The following is a 22,298-nucleotide window of genomic DNA, read 5'->3' as shown; positions in this document are numbered from 1 at the left end:
GACTCTGGTTCAAATCTTTGCTAGATAGATGATCTTAGCCAAGTACCTTACCTCTTGGAACATGGATTTCCTCCTCCAAAAAATGGGCACTTTGTAAGGATTCTATGAGCAGAGTGCCAGGCCTGTAGGAACTACTCAATAAACATCAGCTGTTACTATAACTGTCTTCTTCCCTATTCTACACCCCACCACAGTACCCACCAATCTCAGCTTTTGGTCCAGATTCTTACCCTAGCATCCAGTGATGGGTTTCAAAAGATACACAACTCCTTGAAAACTGTCTGCAATTTTTTTTAAATGAATGTGCATTATTATACTTGACACTGTGGTTGTATTTTGTTTTTCATGAGAGGCTGAAAACTTTTTGAAGGCAGGGCAATGATTTATATATACCTATATTCTTCTATAACATCTGGTTCAATCTGTACAGAATGTACGCAGTAGGTGCCTGATGAATATACCTGTAAGGGATTTATGGCATATCCTGCCTTCCTTTCACATTAATTATCAAACTCCTCAGGTAGATACCATTTAGGCATGTCTGGGGCTTTTAAAATAGCCACTTGTTTGTAAAGATGGAAAAAGTGGGGGAAAGGGGCGCCAAACTGGACATACATTTAAGGGAAAAATAGTTTCATCTCACCAGAACATTTTGTGTGTAGAATTTGCTAGAAGTTGTGGCTAAAAGATGCATGGGACACCTGTCCAGAGGACATCAGATGATTTCTTCACAGGGTACTTTTAGAGATAAGAACTAAATAAAAGAAAATTGGGTTGCTTTGTACAGGCATTAATTGATGACTAATGATGTCTTTAGAACAGGTCCAAGTGTTATATTCCAAAAACACATGTTATATGAATAAACAGACATTAAAAAGTGTGCCTTCATTTAAAAATTATATTCTTTGCTGTGAATATGAAAACAGAGTTAGTATGCACACAGAATATGGAAACTGGTGACAAATTTTGCAGTTCAGATTCTTCTCATAAAAAGGGAAATTATAAAAATTATAATGAGCATTAAGTAAGCCCATGCTGTTATGAACCAGGCACTACTATGAATGCTATGTGCATTATTTCATTTTATCCTTGCAACATTTCCATCAAGGAGTCATGCTATTTTTATACCCGTTTTATAGATGAGGACATCAAGACTCAAGACTAACTCACTGCTTTATAGGTGACAAAACAGGAATTCAAGTTCCATATTCTGAAGAAAGGAGGCTCCTGGGTTTCAATAAATACTAACAAGTCACTGTCTGGTAATGACGAACACACTACAAGGGAGTACTTACCTCTCTGGGCTGGACTTGAGTGAGGAAGAGCGGGCTGGGAGGGGAAGTGTGGCTGACCTCTTAACCACCTTCTCACCATCAATGTAGCTCATCTCACTTTTTGAGCGTGGCACAGAAAGGGGAGATTTTGCTGGCGAAAGAAAGTACATACAAAAGGCTTTGAACTCCAATAAAAACTAAAACCGGGAGATGTCTTCCCTCATCCACCATTCTCCCTTCCTTCCCCACAAGTAGAAAATTCAGAAGCACTTACTGTCTTCAGAAAAGGAGTATCGAGGAGAGTACAGATCTGAATCATCATCTAGTGAACAAAAAAGAATGCAATCAGAAGTAGGCTAAGGTACGAGAACCAAGGTACACATCGTTCCCCATTTCCACAGTCCTGTACCGCATCCAGCCACACCAGGAAACCCAATGAAGAGAGGAGGACTCAGCACTGAAAGCTATACCACAGCAGACCACAGTGAGCAGTGAGGCTTGCAGAATCCACTCAATCCAACAGGGCCCGCAGTCCAGCAGGATCTTCACAATGCTTGGTAGATGACTGCTATCTGATACTGGGAAATGCATGGAAACAAATAGCCAAAGGTCCTGCTCCGAGAACACCCACTGCCAAAGCTGAAATGCAGTCTTGAGTATGGCTGAGGTGGATGCGGATCTGGCGGCTCACATGCTCAGTTTCTGGTCTTGCCTGCTGAGTGCCATGGGGTCCTGACAGGCCTCCTTCCAGGGCTTGGGGCTGCTATTAGATGGGAAGGGAAGGCCTAGATAGTATGGTTGCTAGCTCCCCACCTCAGTTTTGACCTATTTTATATGTTAAACTTCTATAGGCAATTTCTTTATTTCATTAATAAAGAAATTCTTCAGGTGAAGAACAAGTCTGAATCAAAATCAGACTTGAATCAAAATTTGTTTTGATTCTACCTCAACCTGGTTTCCTGAGTTGATTTCTTTCCTTGGAACACAGCATGCCCATGGCTGATGTGGTTACAGAGTCTGCTCTGCAAAAATACTGCCTGGAGTAAGTGTCTAAATTGTACTGATGAGAGTTTCTATGGTATGAGACAGCTCTCCAAAGGTGTGGCACATGCCCCTATATAAGCTAAACACTGGGCCTCTAAAACATACTGAGCCAAGATAAGATCTGAACCCCTCATGGAAGTACCTGTATTTTTTAACTAAAAATCAGACCATGGGTCCACTTACAGGAACAGATTTCCAAATTGGACCATGTCCTGAAAATGCAGGCTTTTAGTCACTAAACCTATGCTAATCTTTCCAAAGCATTACTCCAAAAAGAGCTAGCCTGAAAATCAGCCTTTTTCCATTTTCTAATACCTTGATAATCTGAATTCAAAATCAATGCATATAGAATAAAGATCCAGTCCCTTCCTTTAAAATCCATAAAACCTTTAGTAAATGCACAGGACCTGACCAGGAAAGGTCAAAGAAACTGATATGCTATATTAATGACACTGTTAATCAAGTCCCTGTTTTTATGTAAATCATTTCAGAGCACAGAAAGTTGGGATACTTTATGTAAATAAAGCTCACATTGTTATTATTTTGAGTAAAGTAGTATTCAAGACAGCCTCTCACATACTTCTTGTTCCTTCTCCTCTCCCCATTTTCTTTTTTTTCCGAGATAAGGTCTCACAAACTATTTGCCTTGGACTGGCTTCAAACCAAAATCCTCCTGATCTCTGCCTCCTGAGTAACTAGGATTACAGGCGTGAGCCACAAGACTGTTTCTCCTCTCCCCATTTTCATGGTGTTCCTCAGTCAAAATAAGGGACAGCTATCAGATACTTTTCACTTCCCTTTTCCCTACCTTTTATCTTTAAAGATAAGAATTAGTCAATTCGATTGAATAGGGATTAAGATTCTTTACCAACAGCCAAGCTTTTCACCTTTTGTGTGTGTGTGCGTGGGGGGGAGTGGACAGTGTCTCACTATGTCTCAAACTCAAGTGCTGGGATTACAGGTATACACTATCACACCCAGCGGGCCTTTTCACTATTATAAATTGACTGTGCAAGCTTATTTATGTTAACTTCTGAAAATAGGACAAGGAAAGGATAAAATGAGATCCAGAAATATATTTTTAGAAAGACTATTCTGAAGAATTTTGTGTCGCCTGCTTTTGGTATTTTTTTTAAAAGAGAACTTCTGATGACTGTACTCGTGAAATAGCATGATATCAAAGAATACTAAAAACCAGCTTTGACTGTAGGGACTTGATTAGAAAAAACAAAAACAAAAACAAAAAAAGCAGTGCCTTCTCAAATGAAGTTAACTTAGTTAAAAACCAATGGATTACTGCTTTAATGCAGCCCAGCATTTCAGCACAAAACCATGTGTCACAGAAAAATTACAGCCTATCAGAAGATGGTGAGTTGAAGATTAATTTATAACTTTACCTAGTTAATAAGGCTAGAAAGTTATGAGTGGAGGGGTGGCATTTAAATATTCAAAAATCTTAAGTCTGAGCTTTTAAAAACTGTTCCTTCCCAGAGATTTCTAATATGGAATTGTAGAAGGCTTATTAGAAGACAATGAGATATAATTTCGTAAGATGGAAAAAAAAATCACTGCTTGAGGAATCAAACAACTTACATACCTTGAAAAGGAGAAGTAGGAAAGCTAGAGAGGAGGACAACAGCAAAGACTGGATGACTGGAAGGATGCTATTTTCTTATTTAGTGTAGGTGGAAAAAGAAATCTCACTCACCCCAGGCTAAGACAAGACAGAGACATCTCTGTGAGCAAGCCTTTCTCAGTGTCCATGGCGATCTAACATGGTTTCAGTTCATGGACTTTTAGGAGGACACACTGAAGTTGAATGGAGTCATCTGAACTTCAGCAATTTAATGACAAGTTCCAAGGGATGTGTAACTTTTCAAGGTCTTTCTGACTTCACTTCCTTATGTCACCTTTTAGCCCTGTGACAGGGCTGCTTTGTTCTATCTTTTATCCCAGCTTCATGTTCCTAGTCCTGGGAAAGGTGAAAGACTGCGGCTATTTGATTACTATTTTATGGAAGAAGCAGAGAAGGGTGTCATTCTAAAACTCAAGTGCATTGTTGTTCATGTCAATCTCCAGCCCGCACAGCCTTTGCTCTATTTTTCCCATCACTCCACCCTGGGTGATGCTTAAGCAAGTTTTCTGAATTACCCCACCACATTCTGAGTTTTCCTCCTACTGGTCTCTCCAGGGAAATGGGTAACACTGAGTCAACTCTTGCTACATCTTCCATTTGCTGCTTTCTGAACCCTTCAGCTGATAAGGCAAGTCTACACAAAGGAAGATGGGTATGAAGTAAGAAATACCAAGGAATGGGAAAACTGAGCATAAGGGGCATCCAGCATTTCTATAGGCTGGAGTCAGGCAGAGAGAGAGAGAGAGAGAGAGAGAGAGAGAAAGAGAGAGAGAGAGAGAGAGAGAGAGATCATAGTTAAGACACATAAAGCAAAATTATTCTTAAGCTGTCTATGACCTAGCGCCAGAAAGCCTGCTCTCCCTTTTCTCCAAGGGTTCTTTAAACAATGCCCCAATGCACTCAGCTGAACCGGGATCTTGTGATTCCGGCTCATGGTAGAACCACATGCTGTTTTGCCCCTCAGAGCTCCAAGCAGCAGACAGCAAACTTTGGCACCAATACTCAGAACTTCCAATGCTAGTGATTCCAGGAAGCAACCAAACTACGCAGGAATTCATTGTAGGGTCCTGAAAGCCCCTGCCGGGCTCTGATGTTTGCACATCAACAATTCTCTGGGGATTTGGCAATATGTACTTGGTAGCTCAATGTGGAGATAGCTATCCCCCTAAAATTGCCGCCAAACAATTGCCTTTTTAACCAGTGACTTTAAATGAATTTCTAAATGACTTTTTTTTTTAAAGAATTTATAAGTCTTTAAAGACAACTGGAGAAACTGCTGGTTGATAACTGTTCTATCAGCACTACATAACAGACCAAAATGAGATGCTAGACAAAAAAAAAACAGAATTTACATAACCACTGCCTATATCATGAAATTTCCATACTATACACTTCTTAGGTCTTTAAAACCTAAAATTATTTTTGTAATAGTAATGGCTCATTTTTAATATGATCTTTACTCACATAATTCCTTCTCAGGCTTTACCCCACAAACTTAGAAAGAGCAAAAATAAAAGGATAAAGACAGACACACACCCTATAAACAAAAACAATCAAGGAAAAAGAGAGACATGCAGAGTCTGGGATGGGAGAGGAAAAGTAAGTAAAAGGGAGAAGGGACAAAAAAGCCATAAGTCTGAGAGTTTGGGGAAAGAGTCACAAAGTTGTCTATGTTTTAGTAAAGGGCAATCAAGTTTTAAGGAACAACAACAACAAAAAAAGCCAGAATAGGATATAGAAGACATATTCAGAAGAAGAGAACGTGGAGGAAGAGATAAGATGGAGCCGGAAAGAAGCTGAAGGACCTGTGAGCTGGTAAAAGACTTACCATTCTTATTTCCTGTCAGATTCCTAGGTCCTGAAGGTAGAAAGGGGATACTGCTTCATTTCTTAACTATTCTCAGACTACAAACTTTTGTACTTGCTAGGTGGAGACCTTCTGGGCAGCTCTCATAAGAAAAGCAAAGGTGACTGCTGTAAGCAGCTCAGCCCCTCCTCTGGGCAGCACTAAGCCAGAGTTTGGGGCAGGAGGCACCAGTCCCAGGCAAGCATCTTCACAATAGAATGATCTGCTTGAACTCAAGAAAAATAAGGCTATTCTTAGAAATTCTGCAAGACTAGTAGAGGATTATTTTAACTTTAGTACATTTGTGCCTGAGAAAACCAGGCTCCTTAAATCTTTGCCTTGGTATAAAGCTTATCTAGAAAAAGCACAAGGAGATACCCCACCATGATTCCACAACTTGGGAGTGCCTACATGCGATGTCCTGAGTCACAGCTGCTCTCTGGGATTTCACCTATGCAACAGCCCTTCACACTGACGTGGTCCAGTACATCCTTGCAGGCCATGGACTATGGAGTAACCTATCAGTTGGTTTTGCTGTGGAGTCGGAGGCATCATTTGCAAATAATCTTCTATTCCTTGACATAAAATGTGCCAAGGGAGCACCATCACACGGACCTGTGCTGAGTAGAAAGTCTAGCTCTTTTGAATCTTCATTCCTCATGCTAGTCCTACATCCAAACTTCCAAAACTGCATCTTGATCCCTACTAGGGGGCTAAGAAAGGGTAGTGTTTCTCCATTCCAGCTGCTCAGTCCTGGCTGTGTGTCCCTGTTACTCAGGGAACTTTCCTAGCCATGCGTTCCCAGACACCATCTGGGAGACACTGGATTAGCAGCCCAGGACAGGACTGCTCAGGGGAAGCTCAGGCATCAGAGAGCCATTGGCAAAGAGGGAAAAACCAAGAGCATAGAGTATATCAGGAGAGGGAAAGGAACTGGCAGAGCAGTGCGGCAGCATAAAAGCCCCTGTTTGGGGACCCCACAGACCTGGGTTTGAATCCTGACTCTGCCACTTACTGTGTGATCCTGCACATATTACTTAACTTCTCTGGCCTTATACTCTTCATTGATGAAATGAGACTCACTTCATTGGGTTGCCGGGAGGATGAGATAATGGCAGAGATGTACTCAGCACAGAGCTTCACACTGCACAATTAAGGGCTCAATAAATGGCAGCCACATAGTCATGGTGGTGGCCATGTTACCACTAATAATAGGATTACAACCATGAGCTGCAGAGGTTCTAGGCACCATGCTCCTGTCCCTTAAAGCAGGACATGGGGAAGGGGAAAAGCCTAAAGTTCTGAAGCTGCTTCTCCACAGCCCATCCTCTCATCTGCTTCATAAAACAAAGGACTAAGTGTATGCAACATAGAGCAGTCTCAAAGATTATAAAATGGTTGGAGGGGATTGCTCCTTGCTGGAATTTACAGAGGTTTGCTTTTTTAAAACTACATTTTGAACCTCATTGATTAAGATATGAACACTCTGTCTATCTTCCTGAAGTCTGGCCAGAAGTTTATTTGTTCACTGTAACTGCAGAAAAAAAGTTGCTGAGCCAGCATAAACAAACGTTCACATGGCTCGTTACTATTTAGGAGAGTCAGCTTTGAGATATTTAGAGGTATATTTTATTATGCTGTATCAACAACTAGAATTCAGTCAGAGGCAGTAGTCCTCAGGCTAAGCTTTGATAGGTTTATCACAAATAATTCTAGTTTCAAATTCTGAATTAAAACAAAACAACAGCAGCATCAGTAAGTTTCTCCCCAGGAGACAGACTCTGAACTGAGGGCTCCCAATTCTTGGTAAAGTTATCTATTTCCTAATGGATATATGGGCACAGTCTCCAGTAGGTGCCAATGTATCTTTAATGTCTTTCTTTGAAAGACGTAAATCTTTCCTGGGTCAAGAAGTGTGTGCACCAACCCATGGGGAACAGCACCACGCACGGGGCTGAGGAGGCTCTGTTAGAACTCACAGACATTGATATCACAAACCACAGATCCAGAAATCTAAACAACCTCTCAAAATATAAAAAACAATTTTTAAAAATGTCTAGCTCAAATGTTTCTCTCAATTGTAAAAAGCCTTTATCTAACTGAATACATAAATAATCCATGCCTGGATATGTCGTCTAGGCAACGGGGGCATGAGATGGAATCTACCCTATTTTTAAGAGATCTCCAGGGAAGACAACTTCTTTGAAACTTGTATTAAAGTTTAATCATCTTTGTTATTACGGATTTTTTATATTCAACCTAATTTTTTTTTACTTTGTATTCTTTTACGACCATTTCTTCTTCTTCTTTTTTTTTTTGGGGGGGGGGTCTTTGAAAAAAAATATAGCAAGGTCCACTTCCAAATATATGTGACACGTCACATCATCCCTTACTGTTTATGCCTGTAGGCATAAACATCTGATGTGTACCAAAAAGCAGACGCTACCTTCAGCCAGGGTTGCTAGGTGTAGTAGCTGATGACATGGAAACTCGATGTGAGGCCAGAAAACCCTGTCTTGAGACTAACAACCAAGCTGGCTAAAGAAGTCATGGGCACAGCTTGTGACAGGTCTAAGGCAATCTCCAGTCCAATGGAAGCCACTGTTCCTCTCTCCAGGACTTCTTCAAGATGATTCCCCTAACTTACCTTATATAAGTTTTTTTGATACCTGGACTTTTTGCCCCAGAAAAGAATCTCTCAGATACAGATGTGGCTGTCTTCCAAGCAGGTCAAATTCCTATCCGGTTCATTCATGAGATGTTTTTCAGCTTGGTGCAAATTCTTAGTTTTTAGAAATACTATATCCCACCAGGACTGAATCTTATACCTAGATACCTGTATAGTAATTCTCAGAGACACATTGAGGGCCCTGACAAGAGGGGTCCAGTGATGAATTAGTTGCACATGTAGGAACCTGTTAATGTTTCTGTTATTGAGATCTGGCAGGTCTACCTCTTTTTCATCCACCTCAATAACTCAGCTTCATTGAGGGGTGGCAGTGGCCCAGCTACCAGGTACTACCAAATACCCAAATACGTAGTTGGGTCAGTGAGCTTTTTCCAGAACCCCACATTCTCTGAGCAGTATAACTAAGCTATGATGGCTACCTCATTAATCATGTACACCATAAGAGAATAGGATTAAAATACCTTCTGGATATACTGTGGTTATGTAGCCCAAGAGGAGTGAGACACCACCACAAAACACAAGGTTAAAAGGAGGCAAATGAATGGGAGACAGCCCTGAGCCACCAGGAAAAACTCAAGGTAAAAAAGAAAGTCACAGCACTGGTACAAAGGGAGGCACACAATTTTCCATTAATTACCTTCAGATTTAGGACTAGGAGTAGATGCAGGAAACTGGTAGGTAGGAGTGTAAGGGTTGTCCTCTGCAGCGGAGAAAAGCAGTGGGTTTTGAAACTATCCACCATGAAGTGGAGGGACTGACAGATCCCCAAATGATTCTTTCAAATGATTGATTACCTATTTTAGTGTTGTTAAAGCACACGGGCATCACACTTAAAATAGATTAATGAATTAGGACTTAGTTATTTTAATATAGCACATCATGCAAATAAGTGAAATAAAATTTTCACCAGCCAAAAAATACTATAAAAATAAAATCTAAAAGCCAAATCTTATGCCTATAATGGAACTCTAAGAGCTAATTTAGCTATGACAACAGATACACTGTCTAAATGTGGTGGTACCTTCAGAATTTTGCTGGATCTCAGGAAGCTCAGGGAATTTGTACGTAGGGGAATAAGGGTTTTCCTCGGGAGTGTCTAGGCAGAGGAGCAGGTTTGAGAGAGAGAACAGAGGAAGATACAAATGGAGAGAATGAATGAGCAGGAATCCACATACAATTTAGGATCCCTGAATTCTGGAACATAATAAGCTTCACTATGATATAAAGGAAATTCAAACTGCCTTTCAAAATCCAGTCCTTTTGCCTGAATTATTGAGACACATCAAAAAAGACATCATTACTTTTGGTGGGGCAAAAAATTACATATAAACAGGCTCCAATGGGTAAGAAGAATTTAACACAAAGCTTTAAGTTTTTGCTTTTTAAAGGCAAGAGATATTGAGAATGATAATAAGTAATATGTAATGAAAACAGAGTCCTAAAATGATTTTTTAAAAATCAAAGCTTGTGTTGTGGATGTTAGAATCAAGGCAAGCGAGTGGAGTCTTAATTTTTCCAATACCTCTGCTGACCATTAGGGCAGGTAGTTTTGTTTAGAACCTGTAATTTAGTTGAGTTAATAACTATAGCATGGAAAGATCAGTGCTATGAGGTACAATTACATCTTTTGCACCTAAACATGCACTTGTCCTGCATTTAGACTTACAAACTGGGTCTAAAGGTGAGAGAGTCACAGATTGCTAGAGGAAATGGACCGTGACTTTAATCTTAAATAGAACTGATAGCATCAGATCACAGAAATCCAGCACTTAGCATCACCATCATGAGACAGTTTATCCACCCGACCACAGCAGATTTACTCAACTCAGAAATGCTAAACACTGAGCATCTCAATATTTAAAGTTTTCAAGAGGGATATTTCCCAGTTCATTCTGAACCCAGCAAGAGCTAATTTACAGTGACGTTAGTTGGCATCCACAGCTAATCAGAAAGATTAGATATTTGTGGCTTAGGTGGGAACACTGACTAGAACACTCTTTCTTTGCTTTCATGTGTCTTTCATGGCAGGCAGTCAGACTGGATTTGGGTATAGGGAAAGACAGGATGTTCTGCCTGCAGGAAGAGTGGTACCCTTCCCACGTACAGTGACATGCCTGCCTATCAGCTGATTGGCAACATAGGCAGCAATGGGAGCTGGTGGGCTTGTGATTTGCCTGAGCACTGGCCTGGGGTTCTCCAACCATGCTGGGTCACCCACTGACAGCCCAGCAGGCCTCTGATTTAGAAACACTTCTCTTTCAGCTTGAGCAGTCTCTGGTGTGTCAGCTCTTGACTGATTCTCAGGGCTACCTGCCAAGGGCTGGCTCCCACCTGGGGAAGCTTATTTTTCATATTAACACAGCCTTAGAGGTGCACTATGAATTCTACTTCACAAGGCCAAATGTGTTCTCATTTGGACCCTCTGACATCCCTCAGAGGATAGGAGGCAGGACAAACACAGAGACACACATGATTGACCCAAAAGCACAAGTGCAGGGACAGCTGAATCTAGGTGAGGGCAGTTTTTTTAACTCCCAGTTCAGGACATTCTCAGCTCGTTCTGCCCATAAAGCAATCATGGGCTGACACGTGTACCTAAAGCTGGAAGCAGGTGGGAGATGGAGCTGCTCTCACCCCAGGCAGATAGGCGCAGAGCACAGGCATAGTGCTAGGCTCAGCCTGTTGCATTCTACAACAGCTGGGAAGGAGAACTTGTGAGCTGACCTCAAATTCCAGAGTTGAGGTGGGGACATAGGTGTGTCCTCCTACCCTGCAGTCTGAAGGTGCATGGCTGGGCTCAGATAGACCAGTACCTAACGGAATCCAACTGCAGGACCCAGTCTCCTGGCATCCAGGCAAAGTAAGTTCGGGCTCACACCCAACAGTCAACATCAACATAGCACACAGCACAGCACAACTTCTACAAATGAAAATCAGTACCTCTATTTAGTTTGTGGATCTGTTTAAACATGGTCTTGTACCAGTCTTTTGATCTCTCAGTATTCTGGAGAAAAACAAAGGAAAAAGTTAAAATAAAATGGAAATTTTGGTATATTTCCAAATTTCTATGAAAACCAAACAGGGAAATGACAACGACAACATCTTAAGTTAAAACTCTAGTACGTTTATATCTTTTTAAAAAAGGCAAAATTCTGACAAAAAAACAGACTAAGAAATTCAGACATGAACTGTAAAATGATATTTTGGTCAAAAGGATGCAAATTTTGAAAAAAATGGACAAAAATAAACTTGAAATGTGTCCATTCTTCATTTTTTAAATTTCATTTTTAGAGAGAATCCCTCTCCATATAGAGACTATGACAAACTGAAATAAGTCCTCCTAGAATCATGAGGCAAACAATACTTGCTTATCACGCTTTATCCCTGCCCATTCTATTTATTCTGTAGAATATACCTAAGTCACCTTGCATAGGGCCAATTTTAGAATGTAGACATTAAAATGCAACCCATTATAGCATTCAATGCCAGAGTTTTCATCCTCACCACAAAGCCAGGCTGTTTTTTTTTCTTTTAAGATAAAAATAAAATAAGAAAGGAGACACATAGGTGGTTAGATCAGATATTTTCAGCGTCACTTTACAGATTAAGAAAAGAGATAGAGAAAGTCAAAGCAAATTGCCTGAGGTCACAGAGGTGGTGAAAAGGTGTGAGGAAGGGCCACCTGACATGATTATTAGCAGCACGGGGAGAGTAACATGACCCCTCAGAGTTCCTGTATCCTCATTGCTATGATTTGGAAGAGTGTCCTCCAAAGGTCCATATGAAAAGGCTTGGTTCCCAAGGTGGCAGTATTGGGAGGCGCTGTGAACCTTTAGGAGGTGGGGTCTAGTGAGAGGTCCTTAGGTCACTGGAAGCAAGTCACTGAAAAGGATTGTGGGATCCAACCCATCCTCCCTCTGCTTCCAAGCCCGTCATGTGAGCACTTACTCCCACATGCACTCCTGCCATTATGGGCCATCCTCACCAGAGGCCCAAACTAAAGGGGCCACCACTCAATTTTAGATTTGTACCTTCATAACTCCTCTTTACTTCATAAGCAACCTGTGTTGGGTATTTGTTATAGTGATCCAAAGCTGATTAACACATGTATCTATAAAATCTTAGTATCCGCCACCCATTCTGTTGAGTGATGTTTAAATGAGATAATATACCCAGCAAATAATAGCTGCGTTTACTTTTGACACTAATTCTTTTTCTCTATTATTACTTAGGACCATATAGAGTTCTTTTAAGGCTTAGCCCATAGCTGTTTCTGTTAACCTGTTTCAAAAACAGTCCCTTTTCCAGTTGGAAATCACAGAGAAGCACATTTTAGCCAGTGGTCTGGTAGACACATGGAAAGGAATGTAATTCTTCTGAATTGTTTCAAAATGCAGGTTTCCCTGAGTTTCTTAGGGCCTGCTGGAGGACAGAGTGGGAGAGACCCACTCTGTCCTCCAGGCCTTGGTGGCTGAATCCTTTCTGTGGTTCCCTTGGTCCTGCTCACTGTGGATGATGGGGTACCTTCTACTCTTAGATCTTCTTCCTAAACCAATAAACAGGGACCCTGGGCTCATACTCTCACAAAGATACTCTAACCCTGGAGCAGGAATTGCTGAACAGGCTCCACAGAACAACAATAAGGACACACCACCCACAAGGTGTGTCCCCTGGCACACTCACAAGGCTCAAGCCTCTCAGGGAAATCTCTCCAACTTTGTTCCACCCAGATATTCTTCCTTTTTCTATGAGATTTATTAATACCCCACATCTACTTTAGGAAAAGTTGCTCTGCACCAAGTCTGGAACACAGCTCATCAGGGGTATGGCACTTAGGATCTGGTGTCACAATGAGGACCCTCCAAGCTCTAGCCCTCTATAACCCATGGATGGGGTTCACATGCACTCAGGGCTGCTCCCTTGTTGCCACTTGTTTAATTTGAAGTCTAAGAAGGACTTGCAGGTCCATACGCATACCCGGAGTGGGATGCCCACTTCACCCACGGACACATCGCTCAGGTCTTGTGCACTCTTAACAACCCGTCTACTGTCATCCTTTGCTCTTTTTTCAGCAGCCGTGCCAGATGAGGTAGGCTTTTCCTGGGTTGGTGCTGAGTCCTGCTCACCCACTCTTCTTTCTGAGACAGAATCTGAAAATGAAAAGCAATCATTAACTGAAGTTCTGCTGGCAGCTCCAAAGCAGAAAACATCAGAACAGTCCAGCTAGAGGAAAGTAGAACAAATTTCACTTAGGACAGGCATCAGCAAATGCTAGCCCATGGGCCGGCCACCTAATTTTGAAAGTAAGTTTTACTGAAGCACAGTTATGCTGGTTCATTCACATATAATATATGGATGCTTTTGTGCTACCATGGCTGAACTGAGCAGTTGTGATGGGATGGCTTGCAAAACCTAAAACACTTATTATTTGTCCCCTGGACAAAGTTTTCTGACAACAGCTTTGCAGTACATTGTGCTCTGGAGATCCAAGTGGTTCTGAATATTCTAGGAATTAAGGGAGCCCAAGGAGCTGGCTTAATATTACTAAAAAGTTCCTCTTGTGGAGGTCACTTAACTTTTTTGTGCCTCGGTTTTCTTACACAAAGATGGGATAGCACTTCCATTGGCAAACTCATCAGTCACTTGTGAAAAGACTTATCAAGGTAACTTAAGGCAAAGGATTCAGAAAGCTGTACATGGCTAGTTTATTTAATTTACCTCAAGACTGGATGTTAATACAGAACTAATAAACATACCAGATGTGATCTACAGATTATATGATTACTTATTATAGCACCTACCTGGTGCTATGCACTATTGTGCTGCCTAATGACATGAAGGTGAGCATCTCAGATCTTGGCTTTTAGGGAGCTTAAGCTCTAGCAAGCAGAAAGAGCAAGCAAGCCAGCAATGAGGATCAGGATGATGAAGGCTGATAGAGGAATCAGCATTCAAGTCAGCTGAGGAATTTAGTTCAGAGCCAACTTGTCTAAGGAGCCAACCAGATGAAAAGGAAGTAGAAGGTGTTCCCAGCAGAGGGGACAACATAAGCAAATGCTTGGCCACCTTGAACTACTCTAACCTAATTATGTGCCAGGCATCACACTAAACTCTTTCACTTTGAGAAAACAGTGAGTCACCCTAGCAAGGTGTGGTTTTGGAGACTTCGGCACAAAATAATGACCAATGTCAGGAAATGTCAGAGCTCAGTGGCAGTGGGAGGTGAGAACAGAGTAAAGGGTTGAAGTCACACACTCAGGAACACCACAAAGGCTAAAAAGCTGAAGAATCCCCAAATGGATGTGGGAGTCATCCAAAGGATAGGAGATGAATCAGGATGTACTACAAGGTGCCACGAAACCACAGAAGACAGAATTCCAAAATGTGAGTGGTTAAATATGTCAAAAAAGGAAGAAAAAAAAAAACCTCTAGAGATTGAAGCAGAAGAGGAGGCATTAGATTAGACAAGAAGAAACCTGAAAGAACAATTTCAGGAAGGCAATGGGGACAGATGCCAAATTGAAAGGAAAGGGATAAATGTATGAGCAGGCAGTAGGGAAGGAATCCAGCATGGAGGAAGGAGTATGTCAGATGGTAACTGGAGAGGCCAAAAGATTGGGAGCAAAAAGGTTTAAGCCAGGGGAGCCTGAAGTCTTACCAATGAAACCCATGAAGAGAGAATGAAGGGCATTGAAATGTGCCTACCAATTAGTAAATGCTCACTGACTGACAGAGGAGAGATGCAGAGTGCTGGCTAGGGGACTATACTTTGGTAAAAAAGAGGGAAATGAAGGTCTGTGCAAAGTTGTCACAAAGTCAGACATAGCTATGTGTATAGTGGAGGCTGGGGAAGTGGGGTAAGAGTGAAATCAGCATGCTCGGGTTTGACAAACTTGGATCTAATTAGCAGAGTAACTCTGCCCTGATTTCACACAAACTTCTAAAATTCCTCCTCCATCTTGGAAGGAAGAAGTATTTCTAAATATTCTCTGTACGATTAAGCTTAGTGAGTGCCTCAAATAACCCAATCCCTGGCATCATCACCATAAGCTTTAAAGGATTTAAGACCAGGCTGGCTTTATGGGATGAGTGCTCATGCCCCTAAGAAGTTCCTACATGAGGACAAGGATTCAGCAGAAAGCCTGGGTAGGCAGGGAGGTTTTGAGTTATCAAAGTCTAGTCTTAACTGTGCTCTCTTAACATTCTCCTCCCACCTGGAAAGTGAAATAAAAAAGGGGCAGGTGAGCAAATTCCAAGCTATGACTCACCTAGTGCATGGAGGTACTCATACATCTCAAGCTATAAGGTCATGAGGAAGACCAAGCATGCCATTCTCAATGTTTCTAGAACCAGAATAATTCTTTTTTTTAAAAAAACAGTTGTTATACCCTAACAATATAGCTCTAACAATAGTCACTTAATTGCAAACTCAGGCTAACAGTCCATGGACTTGCCAAAGTTCTTTTGATTGGTAAAAATTACCTCTGAGTTACTTTACCCTAGAAGCTGTGATCCTGTGACTCATGGCTGAATGGATTTTGATATACAGACAACTGAACTGCAGCTCCGAAAGTAAAAGAGTTACTTTACATAGCAAAAATCTAAAGTGACACTTAGTTGTTCTTCACAGGTGACGGGGCCATCCTTTGGCATCCATTACAATGAGGGCTTGCTATCACATCACACTAAGCAGATGCTGATCCTTTATATGATATCCTGGAGGTATTTCTTTCTAGTTTTACATTGTGCTTTAAAAAGGAAGGTCTTGGGCCACTAAACAAATGATGATGCTAACAACTGCAGAAGAACCTCTGTTTGTGGAAGGAGGAATAAATTTTTGTCACACCCAAAGCTTTGTGATTGAGATGACAGCAATGCTTATACTTCTCTGGGGGAAGGAGGGTAGTCTTTTTACCATGTGAAAGCCCTGCTACCTAAGCCCTCATTTTGATATCTTGATTTCCTGCCTGTCCAAGGGGATCATGAGCCACACAAAGTCAAACACAATGTAGGTTCCATTCCCAGATAACTGTTTGTGATAGTTAATCTTGATTGTCAACTTGATTGTATTGAGAGATGCACAAGAGATTTATAAAGCACACTTCTGGGTGTGTCTGCGAATGAGGATGTTTCCAGTGGTGATAAGATCATGAGGGCTCTGACTCAATGGTTTGATCCACTGATGATTCAAAATTTGAACAGCTATTGGGAAATGGTAGAAAATGTGGACGGTAGGGCCTGTTTGGGAGAAGTAGGGGAGAAGTAGGTCACTAGAGGCTACATCTTGTCCTCGCCCCTTCCTGTTTCTGCTCCACCATCATGTAAGCTTCTCCATCACACCCTCCCTGCCACAAATGACTGAAACTTCTAAAATCCTAAAATTGTTTCTGTTAGGTATTTGGTAACAGTGATGAAAAGTCTAGTAGATTCTCCTTGAATGTTGAGTCCCATAGAGGCTTAAGAACACTCCGCTAAAAAGGAGAGAGGCTGGTGGCCCTTGAGCCTCATCTCCACAGACGAAGGCAGAGCCTTACTTGCTCTAAGGCACAGACTGAAGAGTGCCAGCCCAGCCAGCCCTGTCTCTTTCAGGAGTTCCCGAAAAAAATGGTACATCTTTGTAAACAAACACTAACATTTAGCGAGCTCTACTCCATTACACATCATTAGTGGATCTGTCCCAAACCCAAGGAGGGTGATAACATCAAGCTTCTTTTAAATCGAGGAACTGGGCTAAGTCTGCCAGCACAGTGGAGAAGCTCTCACATGAGCATGGCCCATTCCAATGTGCAAAGCATTCTCCCTGTTTCCAACATACACAACAACTCCTGCAGGCAGGGCCAAGCATTATCACTCACATTTCCCTCATGAGAAAACTGACTCAGAGAGGTGAAGTCACTTACCCGGGGACCATCAGCTCTAAGGGAGAAGGCAGGACCAAACTCTATGTCTCCTAACATGTGGCTGGATGCCTTTTTCATCTATTTCATGACTTCTTTCAAATCCCCACAGGCAGAAAGGAGCCACTGAGACCCATTACTATTTTTTCTTTCATAGACGCCTGGCTCAGCAATCTGGGCTAGGCCCAGGGAATGGGGAGTGGTGTATGGCAGTTTGAGAAGGGCAGCAAAGGGCACCTTGAGTTTAGCCACAGTATGTGCAAGTCCTAGAGCCAAGTCCTGATAAAGTGGAGAGGGTGTGAGAACCCCATGTCCTCCCCACCTGGGCTCTGCCTGAATCACAAGAGCAACAGTAGGATAAAGTTCTGCAGAAATCATGTAGCAGCTTCTTAGAAATTGGTGGCTTCAGTCATGCACCAGATAAAGGTTCTTAACCCTAGAGTTCATTAGTATTGGTACAACCATGGAACTCACATACATGTTTGTACACATGTTGCTTTTTCTGGAGAATTAATCTATTGCCTTCATTAGATTTTCCCAAGGAGATCATGACCAAAGAACAGTGGCAAAACATCATACCACACAATTAGCTTCCCATGGGCAGCCCCAGCACTTGGCTCTGTGCCTGACACAAGGAAGAACTCAGTAAGTGACTAGTGAGTCAATGGAGGCACCTGCTGATAGCAGCAGCTCACATCTAGTAGGCACTTAGTGAGTACCAAAGCTCAGCACACAGCTGTTCATTGCAGATTCTCCTGTGATCTGCAGGAGAGAGAGAGAGAGATCCTGAAGCCCAGAGAGCTCAGAAAATCTGTCTGAGGTGGCACTAGAAGTTAAATGGTAGAATGAGGATTCAGAGCAGAATGGCATGACTTAGGGATGTAGCTCAGTATAGTACACTTGCCTAGAATATGCAAAGCTCTGGGTTCAATCTCTAGCACCACAAGAAAACAAACAAACAAAAAAGCAGAATGGATACTGGAAGCTAACAGGAAATGGCTAGTCATCCCCATTCCTGGGTTTCCTCATAATGTCACACTCCATGTTTGTTCTTTCCTCATTTGGATACTGTCCCATCCTGTACAGTTTCTCAGAGAATGAGCCCTGATAATGGATTATAATTGTAGCACTCTCCACCATTACAGGCCATGATGATCCACTCACCAAACAAAGTGCAACCAGCATGGAGGGAGTCATTAATATAATCAGGAACTGATTAGAAATGAAAATTCTCGCCTGTACCCATTAAATCTGAATCATAGAGATGAGGCTCAGGAGTATGAGCATTGACAATCTCCTGGAAATCCTGATGCAGCTCAAGTTCAAGAAGCAGTTCTGGGTATTGATGGTTGGAGACTCTTACCTGGACCCATTACCCCAAAGTCATTGAGTTTGTCACCCAAAAAGGAAGTAACCTGCCTACATTTCCCAACCCCTAACTTGTCACATCCTATGAGACAGAAGCCAACAGAAAGGTGACCTCTTGAGAGGCCTGCCAGGATCACTGAATCTATAGCAGAACCCCTTTGCTCTTTACCCAGAACATCCTGTACTTACCAGAAAGGAACTTACCACAGTTCTGTGGGACACATTTACTAGTTTGGTTCACTCATTTATCTGCCTTAGCCTGCAAATGCCAAGGTGCAGAAACTATGCTATATTTATCACCTTTGTGGTCCAGCAACAAACATATTCACCTACACATAGGGAAGCTCGGAAAATTGTGCTGACTAGACATTGGGTGGGGACCAAAACAATTGTTTGGCTGTTCAGGGGTTAACATGTAACTAAACAGATTTCTCACCTACCTGGAAGGCCACTGAGTCGTTTTTGCTGTTCTGTGACAAAAGAAAAGAACACCCAGTGTGAGATTTATACAGCATATAGTAAAATCAACAAGTCCTGGCATAACTAGTTAGAATTCCAAACTCTGGTGCTCACTGTCCTCTGAGCTTAAATACTAAAATGCACAGCCCAGCTGAAGGCAGAGATAATATCATCCAAGTGCGACCCCTCCCACCCCCACCCCTCCCGTATCTCCCCATCTCCAAATCTGAACTGGTATGTGGATTGCCAAAGTTTTCTAGCAGTTTACATCTTGCCTTACATCTTGTCACTTAAGGAGAACCCTCCCAACCCCTCTGATTTCACGTGAATGGGATCTTATATGATCCTAACCTTGGCATCTTTTGAGAAAAACATGATTAGAATTATAGCTATGGGAGCCACTATTTCCTGAGGGCTTACCAAATGTATGACCATGGTTTTATTTTGTTTTGGTTTTGGTTTTTTTGGAAGTACTGGGGATTGAACTCAGGCCCTTCACCTTGAGCCACTCCTCCAGCCCTATTTTTGTGAAGGGTTTTTTGAGATAGGGTCTTGTGAACTTTTTGCCTGGGCTGGCTTCCTCCTGAGTAGGTAGGATTACAGGCATAAGCCACCAGCACCCAGCACGCCTGACCATGTTTTAAGAGTTTTTACACGTAGCTCTTACAATCTTAGCAACAACCCTGGCAATTAGGTATAATTATTTTCCTCATTTTACAGCCTTATTCACTATAACAATCTGACTGGTCCAGAGTAAAGGTGATGTACTAAAAAAAAAAAAAAATTCAGCATTAACCAAGAGACCTCAGATAAGGGGCTCAAATAACTGATGATAACAGCGAAAATCATCTAAAACCAAAATCCCCCAACTCATATTCCAGGATTCTTTTTAAGTCTAGTCACCAACCCCCCTCCCCGCCCCCTGCCCCGCATTGTCCTTAACACCGAAGATCTCTTGATTGCTTACCCTCCTGGGCAACTGTGTGGAGGGGAGGCCAACATCTCCTTTGGAGAGTCCTATGTGTACTTGCTATGTGATAAGCACAAAAATGACCTTTACCTTCCATAGCTGCTAAATATAAAGCAGCCACATAGATAAAAATAGAATATTTGCCAGCCCATGGGAGCTGTCATCATCTCCCTTGGCCACATTCCCATCTTCCCACTAGAATCATTGTGGGCAAGAAGTAAACAGATCAGCATGAGAGCTTGTAGTCCATGGAAGTGACAGCTGCCCACCTATGGTGTGTGGATGGGGTTCACACCAATTGGACAAGACACCCAGTGGAACTCCAGGCTCAGCTCTGTCAGCAACTTGCCAGATGACAATAACCAATCTCTCAGCCTCGGTTCCCTCATGTGTGACATCAGGTGCTCTATGGTATCTAAAGTAATCTGTGGTTGCCAAACTATTTTGCAGGCTGCTGTTGGGCCCTCCCAAGCCAGCAGAAGCAAATGCACACAATTTAAAAGTCTATGCCACTTCCACTTCTGAGGTGTAAAATAGCCTTTCGTTCATAGCATGTCACACACAATAGAAGCTATTTTTCAGTAGTTCTATTCAGAAAGCTAGAAGTTAACAGCACTAGAGTGATCCCTAGACTGTTTGATATGTACACAGATACATTTGGGAACCTTCAAATGTTTCCTGTCCAGTGCAGTCCAGTGCCAGCAGCACTAACAGGCCCAGCAGGCTTCCCAAAAATACAGAATCTCATTCTTGTCCCCTCACCTGGTCCCAAGAGCTCCTAAATTTGAACCCTGAAAAGTTAATAAGACTTCTCAGATCTGATGTATAGTAAAGACTGAGAAACCCTGAGCAAGGGGACCTATATGCCTCTTTTAGTCCCGAAAGTTTCATGATTCAAATCTCCCTTCCCAGACTCATGATACATAATTTGTCCTAAACTCACATAGTATGAAACCTCAGGAAGGAGGGGAAAAGGGACTGATGCTCACAACCATCAGTGCCAGGCCAAGGTTCAGTGCCCCTCTGTTCTTACTAGGGGAGGTTGGCTTGGAAAGGCAGGATTATCATCAGATTGTGCCCTGAGACAGTCTAGGTAGAAAAAAAAAAGAACTTTTTTTAGGATGACTAAACCAAAATTTCAGAAGTGGAGCAAAGTTATCATTCCTTTGGGAAACTGCAATAGTTGAGAAGTTGTTCTTCTGGGTACTGTCTATGAAGTGAAGCAGAGCTGCTAGGATTGGGTAAATTTCAAAGCAGTGCTAAAAACGCTTGACCTAAACCCAATTTATAATTAATAATACAGAGCTGGACAGGCCAGGCTTTTCCATTCATCTCTACTCTTCCTGTCCTACCTGATAGTGAACACATGGTTTTTCTCTTTATGGGAAGCTACCATTTAATTCCAAAAAACTACTTCATTACTTACATCCTTTTCTGAAGGATGTGTGTCTCAGGCTGCACAATTCTGATTTCTAAATCCAAAGGCATGAGTTGGCCAAAAGAAAAAGGCAAGAACAAAAGGTATTTTGGTAAATAAGAGGAACTCACTTATTCAAGGAAGAAATAAAGAGGAACTGCAGGCATTTCTGTGCCTAAAAATGTCTCACTAGGTGTTTTCAGAGGGACTTGGAAAAAGAAGCTGACATAACACTTGGCATTTCCCAAAAACCAAGTTGCCTTGGGAATAAATTCCATTTTTAAAGAAACTGCCTTTTCTTCTGGGAACTAACTTGCTTCTGCTTGACTAGATTGTTTTTTTTAAATGAGTCATAAAGAAGCTCATGGAGAACCAAAATTTCACTTTGTCCTGCATTAGACACTCTCTAAGCAAGAAGAGCTACTGCCAGTAAAGATGATGGCACAGCTGGAAGAAGAATGAGCTCATTTAGTGTGGGCCTGCATCCTGCCCCATCTTTTTGTGAAGAGCACAGATTCATGAGTGAAAATTAATATGAGAGCCACACATAGTACAAAATAAATAAAACTACTAAATCAACTATGTAAGATTTGAGTGGGAATATCTTAAGTTAGAGAAAATGTTTTACGCATCTATTTTGCAAGTCAGAAGCTGGAAACAGACAACTCTATTTAGTATGGAAAACAATTAAAAATAGA

The 22,298-nt window shown here is 41.9% G+C and overlaps 1 protein-coding gene across 50 annotated transcripts in view; it reads right to left on the bottom strand.

Annotated features, from left to right (window-relative positions):
• The window catches only part of Sorbs1 (sorbin and SH3 domain containing 1), a 234,557-nt gene that overhangs the window by 64,412 nt on the left and 147,847 nt on the right, over positions 1-22,298 (bottom strand). For 20 of the 50 annotated variants that reach the window (XM_074078642.1, XM_074078660.1, XM_074078643.1 and 17 more), the window contains 7 exons: positions 19,195-19,224; positions 13,467-13,639; positions 11,430-11,493; positions 9,511-9,585; positions 9,127-9,189; positions 1,549-1,596; positions 1,296-1,425 (listed from right to left, as the gene is read on the bottom strand). In XM_074078642.1, the coding sequence (XP_073934743.1) occupies positions 1,296-1,425; positions 1,549-1,596; positions 9,127-9,189; positions 9,511-9,585; positions 11,430-11,493; positions 13,467-13,639; positions 19,195-19,224 (583 nt within the window). The remainder of the gene's footprint in view (positions 1-1,295; positions 1,426-1,548; positions 1,597-9,126; positions 9,190-9,510; positions 9,586-11,429; positions 11,494-13,466; positions 13,640-19,194; positions 19,225-22,298) is intronic. The other 30 variants (XM_074078662.1, XM_074078651.1, XM_074078652.1 and 27 more) reach the window with 2 other exon arrangements.

This window comes from Castor canadensis, chromosome 7 (genome assembly GCF_047511655.1).
Source record: "Castor canadensis chromosome 7, mCasCan1.hap1v2, whole genome shotgun sequence".
NCBI classification, from domain to species: domain Eukaryota; kingdom Metazoa; phylum Chordata; class Mammalia; order Rodentia; family Castoridae; genus Castor; species Castor canadensis.
The sequence above is the reverse complement of the archived record's forward strand: the minus strand, read 5'-3'. Positions and strand labels throughout refer to the sequence as shown.